Below are 9,021 nucleotides of genomic sequence, written 5' to 3'. Positions count from 1 at the left end.
TTATTCTTTTGGAACTTCTGTGAATGTAATGTTTACTGTTCATTGTTATTGCTTATTTAACTTTTGTATATTATCTACCTCACTTGCTTTGGCAATGTTAACACATGTTTCCCATGCCAATAAAGCGCCTTGAATTGAATTGACAGAAAAGGAAGCGAGACATCCCACTCGCAAGTTTTTTCTGGTTCATATACAGTCAATGAACTACGCAGACCAGACCCAGCTGCTCTTGCACTGATGTATATGGGAGACCCACCCATTTAAGTAGATCGGAACCGTCACCATGTTTTTTAATGGTCCACGGCCTGGGTAAGACATCTTTATTTATCCACCATCTTTGATATCTCATGTGCAAAAACACAAACGCGAGTACCGGGTTATGTCTTATAAAAGCGCAATTGGAATTGAAGGAGCGCAGAGTTGACTGGCTTTCGCGAAAGGGAGTTCACACAAGTAGAGAATCTCCCGTAGGTACACACACTCAGAGAACATCTGCGCAGAGTTAAGGATTCTATTGCCTAATGTTGGATTGTTGCCATTGATGCGCTAACTAATCAACATTACAAGTACACAATAAATTATACTCTGAAAGAACTAAGTGATTCTCGAGGAGGGGGCTCAGTCTGTGTGAATCTAGGAGCGGACCCGACGTTTTCCCAGAGAAGATAACGATGTCTGGCTCTTATTGCAAAAGTTTATACTCCTTCAGCGGGGACCAACATCAGCAGGGTTTGACTTTCGAAGTGGGAGAAATCATAAGGATAGTTCATCCGTTGCCTGGCGGCTGGTGGGAAGGAGAGCTGGATGGAGTCAGGGGATGGTTCCCATCAAGTTATGTTCAAGTCTTAGAGGTAAGTCTGAATGTCCACTCTCAGCAGGGCTGGATTCCCGAACGTGAACGCAAGGCACTGAGGACTCCATGACTGCTCATTCCTGACACATTCCACTGGAATTCTCAGATCCCCTGCCTGCGCGCCTGTGTCTGTCTGTATGAGTAAGCATGGCAGATCACTGAGGAAACACGCTACTCTGTCACAGCAGGGTCAGGCGCACACTGGTGTGGTATGCAGGTGAACACTGTAGGTCGTCATTGTAAATAAGAATTTGTTCTTAACTGACTTGCCTAGTTAAATAAAAAATGAAAAAATAAAATCACAGGGTTCACAGGAGAGCACGAGAATCATTGGCAAAGGACAGTGTCTTGAATCAGGTTTTTAGCCAAGAGCAACATCTTTCATCGTTCAATCACCCACATGGGTATATGCTCTTAAAAACCAATGAGGAGATGGGAGAGGCGGGACTTGCAGCACCTCACGCTTCACAAATTAAACCAAGTTTTATTTTAGTGTCTGGCTATGCAGATGCATGCGTGCAGTGTGCAGTGCAATGATTGAATAACATGTATGTGTAAATGTGTTTTGCTATGCTCGGGATGCGACGCAAGTGGTGTGGTCAGCATATAAGATCACCATGCGCAATGCCAAGCGTCGGCTGGAGTGGTGTGAAGCTCGCCGCCATTGGACTCTGGAGCAGTGGAAATGTGTTCTCTGGAGTGATGAATCATGCTTCATCATCTGGCAGTCCAACGGACAAATCTGGGTTTGGCGGATCCCAGGAGAACGCTGCCTGCCTCAATGCCTAGTGCCAACTGTAAAGTTTGGTGGAGGAGGAATAATGGTATTGGGCTGTTTTTCATGGTTCAGGTTAGGCCCCTTAGTTCTAGTGAAGGGACATCTTAATGCTACAGCATACAATGACATTTGTGGGAACAGTTTTGGGAAGGCCCTTTCCTGTTTAAGCATGTCAATGACCCTTGCACAAAGCGAGGTCCATACAGAAATGTTTTGTCGAGATCGGTGTGGAAGAACTTGACTGGCCTGCACAGAGCCCTGACCTCAACCCCATTGAACAGCTTTGGGATGAATTGGAACACCGACTGCTAGCCAAGCCTATCGCCCAACATCAGTGCACGACCTCACTAATGCTCTTGTGGCTGAATGGAAGCAAGTCCCCACAGCACTGTTCCAACATCTAGTGGAAAGCCTTCCCAGAAGATTGGAGGCTGTTATAAAAGTAAAGGAGGGACCACTCCATATTAATGCCCATGATTTTGAAATGAAATGTTTGACAAGCAGGTGTCCACATACTTTTGGTCATGTAGTGTACGATATGACCCTCAACTACACGATTTGATCCATCAAATGTACCCCGAGGATTCAACCCTGTGGAAAGCTTCATGCACCATTGACCTCAGTGAGAAGACGGGCCCTTTGCCGTCTGGTGGGGAGAAATGGGGCTGCTACAGGCTATATACCAGCAGCCTTTTCAAAACGTGGTTTGGCCTTTAGACATAGTCACTAACACTGGTATGGCAGAAGCACACTTTAGAGAGCAGACATATTAATGACACTACGCCGTCATTGTAATAATGCATCTATTGAGATACCTATAGAGATGCTATGGATTCATTTCATTAACCTTTAATAATGTGGTTAGGACCTGTTAACACGTTCATGAAATGCTTATACACCTGTAATAAATGCGTTATATATATTTAGTCAAAGTAAATCGTTACCATACAGTCATATACATCCTATATTCAGACCAAGGTGTATTTAATGACAGAGTCAGGGGGATGTGTGTTTTCAGCCCTGGCGTAGTGCTGTGCTTTCATCTACATCTGAGACACTTTCCGTTGTCATCTTCAGCAGACGAGGCTTTGTTCTCCAAACATGCTATTCTTCTTCTTCACACTCCGATGAATCATTCAACAGAAAATGTTGTCATCAGGCCTGCTCAGATCCTCAGATCCACACCCTCAGATCCACACCGTCCCCAGGACCCTCCTTGTGTAGATAGATACTGCCTTCATTTTAACAAACGAATCATATTTTATGATGAGATGTTGATAACAACTTTAACTTTCAGGTTTGAACCTTGTGCTGTTGTTATGGAAGCTGGAGAAGGTGCTGTTGTTATGGAAGCTGGAGAAGGTGCTGTTGTTATGGAAGCTGGAGAAGGTGTAGTATAATTGGACCCTGGAGGCTCCTTTCAGATAAAGAGTACATGGAAGGGGATGATGGTGATAATAAGCTATATGTTTCCTGTTACTATGACAGTGATCACTGAGTGAGGGATGACAGCTGTGTTTGATTGGGGAACTGTTTGCTTCCTTTTTTACTTTCATTTCCCAGCTCACTGATTGGCCAGAGAGAGAGAGGAAATGTGGTTGCCATTTAAATCAAATCAAATCAAATCACATTTTATTGGTCGCATACACATGGTTAGCAGATGTTATTGCGAGGCTAGGGAAATCCTTGTGCTTCTAGTTCCGATGTAGGGTTGAAGTCAGAAGTTTACATACACCTTAGCCAAATACATTTAAACTCAGTTTTTCACAATTCCTGTCAGTTAATCCTTGTAAGAATTCCCTGTCTTAGGTCAGTTAGGATCACCACTTTATTTTAAGAATGTGAAATGTCAGAATAATAGTAGAGATAATGATTTATTTCAGTTTTTATTTCTTTCATCACATTCACAGTGGGTCAGAAGTTTAAATACACTCAATTAGTATTTGGTAGCATTGCCTTTAAATTGTTTAACTTTGGTCAAACGTTTCGGGTAGCCTTCCACAAGTTTCCCACAATAAGTTGGGTGAATTTTGGCCCATTCCTCCTGACAGAGCTGGTGTAACTGAGTCAGGTTTGTAGGCCTCCTTGCTCGTTCACGCTTTTTCAGTTCTGCCCACAAATTGTCTAAAGGATTGAGGTCAGGGCTTTGTGATGGTCACTCCAATACCTTGACTTTGTTGTCCTTAAGCCATTTTGCCACAACTTTGGAAGTATGCTTTGGGTCATTGTCCATTTGGAAGACACATTTGCGACCAAGCTTTAACTTCCTGACTGATGCCTTGAGATGTTGCTTCAATATATCAACATAATTTTCCTACCTCATGATGCCATCTATTTTGTGAAGTGCATCAGTCCCTCCTGCAGCAAAGCACCCCCACAACATGATGCTGCCACCCTTGTGCTTCACGGTTGAGATGGTGTTCTTTGGCTTCAAGCCTCCCCCTTTTTCCTCCGAATATAGCAATGGTCATTATGGCCAAACAATATTTTTGTTTCATCAGACCAGAGGACATTTTTCCAAAAAGTACAATCTTTGTCCCCATGTGCAGTTGCAAACCGTAGTCTGGCGGTTTTGGTGCAGTGGCTTCTTCCTTGCTGAGCTGCCTTTCAGGTTATGTCGATATAGGACTCATTTTACTGTGGATATAGATACTTTTGTACCTGTTTCCTCCAGCATCTTCACAAGGTCCTTTGCTGTTGTTGTGGGATTGATTTGCACTTGTCGCACCAACGTACGTTCATCTCTAGGAGACAGAACGCGTCTTCTTCCTGAGCGGTATGACAGCTGCGTGGTCCCATGGTGTTTATACTTGCGTACTATTGTTTGTACAGATGAATATGGTACCTTCAGGCATTGGGAAATTGCTCCCAAGGATGAACCAGACTTTTGGAGGTTTCCAATTTTCTTTATGAGGTCTTGGTTGATTTCTTTTGATTTTCTCATGATGTCAAGCAAAGAAGCACTGAGTTTGAAGGTAGGCCTTGAAATACATCCACAGGTACACTTCCAATTGACACAAATTATGTAAATTAGCCTATCAGAAACTTCTAAAGCCAGGACATAATTTTCTGGAATTTTCCAAGCTGTTTAAAGGCACAGTCAACTTAGTGTATGTAAACTTCTGACCCACTGGAATTGTGATACAGTGAATTATAAGTGAAATAATCTGTCTGTAAACAATTGTTGGAAAAATGACTTGTGTCATGCACAAAGTAGATGTCCTATCCGACTTGCCAAAACTATAGTTTGTTAACAAGAAATGTGTGGAGTGGTTGAAAAACAAGATTTAATGACTCCAACCTAAGTGTATGTAAACTTCCGACTTCAACTGTATGATGTTATGAGATGTTTAGGACAGTGTGGTTGAAGAAAACCACGTCTAACTTGTCTGTCAGTAAAGTTCTACCTGTTGTCCATATGGTCTTTATATACCGGTATAACTCTGGTGGTCATGACAACCTAACTGACAAACAGCATTGGTCCAGGGCACAGTGAGTCCTGGATCATAACATTGAGTCATCAAGTCAAGTGATTGCTGACTAGTGCCAAACTAAATGAGATGGAGTTTAATGAGCAAGGGATTAGTTCAAAAGGGGAGAGGGAGAGATTCTCAATTGATAATTGGGAAAAAGTCTGTCCTCTCCTCGACTCCTCCGTACTCCTTTCCTACGTGACCCGGAAACCGAAAGTTGTCACCATATGTAGCCTAGGAGAGTGTCAGTTTGTTAATAGGAGAAGAGAAAAGTGTCCTGTGATAGCCTCCTCCCGCCGAGGAAGCACAATTGTATCCTCCCGGAAGCTAATGCGCAAGTGTTTTAAAATCTGCCACACCCCCTTTGAATCAGATGTTGTTTTCTCAGAGGAGAAGAGCACACATTTAAAAAACGATACTTTACTTATTATTTTATCTGTACAATGTCTCGCACAACTAACTACATTTATTTTTTCCACTTTACCCATGTATTTTGAGATTCCTCCTCTGTAAATGTAATTTGCCTGATTACACACTAGTGGAGAAGGAGAGTCTCGTTTCCTACAAGCGCATTGGTTTCCACGTTTCTTCTCTTCCCCTCTTTGATTGTCTTTGACTTTGTGTAGTAAAGGACAGGATGGAGGAGAGGACGCGAGGAGTCGAGCAAAACCATTTGAGAATGCCCTAGAAAGTGAAAGCTGTAGAATCTAGATGAATGGACCAATCAGACGCACTATTGTTGACTCACAGATGTCACCCAGAGGACACTGGTGGGAGGAGCTATAGGAAGACGGGCTCATTGTAATGGCTGGAAAGGAATGGAACGGAGTCTAACGTGATTTATGTATATTTTTATGTGTTTGACTCCGTTCCAACAATTCCATTCCAGCCATTACAATGAGCCCGTCCTCCTATAGCTCCTCCCACCAGCCTTCTCTGTCTGAGGGACAAATCATTTGATTGGTTTCGATGAACAAGAGAACGAGTCATTGAATGTTTTGTGGATCATGGTTAGCTACATGTACAGCCGATTAGCACGTTGGTGAGTTGGCAATGACCGACTATTATCCAAATACTAATTAGTCTCAATGCTAAACTAATCTCGCTTGGCACTTTTGTGTAATGTAATTTTGCTTTGCCTAATAGTCTTGGTGTAGCTCACTTTAGTAACCCACTGTCACGCACACACCCTCATCTCTAACACAAAGACCTTCTTCTGTGATTATCAGCACTGGTGTGACTGAGGAAGCTGGCATGGTGAGGTAAAGAGGCTTACTATATCCTGTACTGAGCTGGCACTGGGCATGGAGGCCACAGGTCTAGTCTAGATGACAGCTGGTATGGGCACTGGGCATGGAGGCCAGAGGTCTAGTGTAGATGACAGCTGGCATGGGCACTGGGCATGGAGGCCAGAGGTCTAGTGTAGATGACAGCTGCCATGGGCACTGGGCATGGAGGCCACAGGTCTAGTCTAGATGACAGCTGGCATGGGCACTGGGCATGGAAGCCACAGGTCTAGTGTAGATGACAGCTGGCATGGGCACTGGGCATGGAGGCCACAGGTCTAGTCTAGATGACAGCTGGCATGGGCACTGGGCATGGAGGCCACAGGTCTAGTCTAGATGACAGCTGGCATGGGCACTGGGCATGGAAGCCACAGGTCTAGTGTAGATGACAGATGGCATGGGCACTGGCCATGGAGGCCACAGGTCTAGTCTAGATGACAGCTGGCATGGGCACTGGGCATGGAGGCCACAGGTCTAGTCTAGATGACAGCTGGCATGGGCACTGGGCATGGAGGCCACAGGTCTAGTCTAGATGACAGCTGGCATGGGCACTGGGCATGGAGGCCACAGGTCTAGTGTAGATGACAGCTGGCACTGGGCACTGGGCATGGAGGCCAGAGGTCTAGTGTAGATGACAGCTGGCACTGGGCATTGGGCATGGAGGCCACAGGTCTAGTCTAGATGACAGCTGGCATGGGCACTGGGCATGGAGGCCAGAGGTCTAGTCTAGATGACAGCTGGCATGGGCACTGGGCATGGAGGCCACAGGTCTAGTCTAGATGACAGCTGGCATGGGCACTGGGCATGGAGGCCACAGGTCTAGTCTAGATGACAGCTGGCATGGGCATTGGGCATGGAGGCCACAGGTCTAGTCTAGATGACAGCTGGCATGGGCACTGGGCATGGAGGCCACAGGTCTAGTCTAGATGACAGCTGGCATGGGCACTGGGCATGGAGGCCACAGGTCTAGTCTAGATGACAGCTGGCATGGGCACTGGGCATGGAAGCCAGAGGTCTAGTCTAGATGACAGCTGGCATGGGCATTGGGCATGGAGGCCACAGGTCTAGTCTAGATGACAGCTGGCATGGGCACTGGGCATGGAGGCCACAGGTCTAGTCTAGATGACAGCTGGCATGGGCACTGGGCATGGAAGCCAGAGGTCTAGTGTAGATGACAGCTGGCATGGGCACTGGGCATGGAGGCCAGAGGTCTAGTCTATTTGACAGCTGGGTTGTCTGTTATTGTCTGCTTCCTTATGTCGCTGTGTTTCTCTCATACAGTGACTGGCTGTGTTTAGTTTCCGTGTGTGTCATCTGGGAATGTGGCTTCAGGATCCCACATCTGCCTGAAACCAAAACAACTTCTTCCAAATAAAGATGTCTGCTGCATACTCTACATCCCGAAGCAGAACTCTCTCTCTCTCTCTCTCTCTCTCTCTCTCTCTCTCTCTCTCTCTCTCTCTCTCTCTCTCTCTCTCTCTCTCTCTCTCTCTCTCTCTCTCTCTCTCTCTCTCTCTCTCTCTCTCTCTCTCTCTCTCTCTCTCTCTCTCTCTCTCTCTCTCTCTCTCTCTCAATTCAATTCAGTTCAATTCAATGCAATTCAAGGGGCTTTATTGGCATAGGAAACATGTGTTAACATTGCCAAAGCAAGTGAGGTAGATAATATACAAAAGTGAAATAAACAATACAAATTAACAGTAAACATTACACATACAGAAGTTTCAAAACAAAAAAGACATTACAAATGTCATATTATATATATACAGTGTTGTAACAATGTACAAATGGTTAAAGCACACAAGTTAAAATAAATAAGCATAAATATGGGTTGTATTTACAATGGTGTTTGTTCTTCACTGGTTGCCCTTTTCTTGTGGCAACAGGTCACAAATCTTGCTGCTGTTATGGCACACTGTGGAATTTCACCCAGTAGATATGGGAGTTTATCAAAATTGGATTTGTTTTCGAATTCTTTGTGGATTTGTGTAATCTGAGGGAAATATGTCTCTCTAATATGGTCATACATTGGGCAGGAGGTTAGGAAGTGCAGCTCAGTTTCCACCTCATTTTGTGGGCAGTGAGCACATAGCCTGTCTTCTCTTGAGAGCCATGTCTGCCTACGGCGGCCTTTCTCAATAGCAAGGCTATGCTCACTGAGTCTGTACATAGTCAAAGCTTTCCTTAAGTTTGGGTCAGTCACAGTGGTCAGGTATTCTGCCACTGTGTACTCTCTGTTTAGGGCCAAATAGCATTCTAGTTTGCTCTGTTTTTTTGTTAATTCTTTCCAATGTGTCAAATAATTATCTTTTTGTTTTCTCATGATTTGGTTGGGTCTAATTGTGCTGTTGTCCTGGGGCTCTGTGGGGTGTGTTTGTGTTTGTGACCAGAGCCCTAGGACCAGCTTGCTTAGGGGACTCTTCTCCAGGTTCATCTCTCTGTAGGTGATGGCTTTGTTATGGAAGGTTTGGGAATCGCCCCCTTTTAGGTGGTTGTAGAATTTAACGGCTCTTTTCTGGATTTTGATAATTAGTGGGTATCGGCCTAATTCTGCTCTGCATGCATTATTTGGTGTTCTACGTTGTACACAGAGGATATTTTTGCAGAATTCTGCATGCAGAGTCTCAATTTGGT

At 44.7% G+C, this 9,021-nt stretch overlaps 1 protein-coding gene across 1 annotated transcript in view; it reads left to right on the top strand.

The window, feature by feature from the left end:
- The first annotated feature begins 449 nt into the window (after positions 1-449).
- Positions 450-9,021, top strand: part of LOC139569991 (growth arrest-specific protein 7-like) — a 121,648-nt gene continuing 113,076 nt past the window's right edge. Inside the window, exon 1 of the mRNA XM_071391407.1 lies at positions 450-851. Within this exon, the coding sequence (XP_071247508.1) occupies positions 672-851 (180 nt within the window). The 5' untranslated portion in view covers positions 450-671. The remainder of the gene's footprint in view (positions 852-9,021) is intronic.

Source organism: Salvelinus alpinus, chromosome 3 (genome assembly GCF_045679555.1).
Source record: "Salvelinus alpinus chromosome 3, SLU_Salpinus.1, whole genome shotgun sequence".
NCBI lineage: Eukaryota > Metazoa > Chordata > Actinopteri > Salmoniformes > Salmonidae > Salvelinus > Salvelinus alpinus.
Note: the sequence above shows the minus strand (reverse complement) of the source record. Positions and strands in the feature narration are given on the sequence as shown.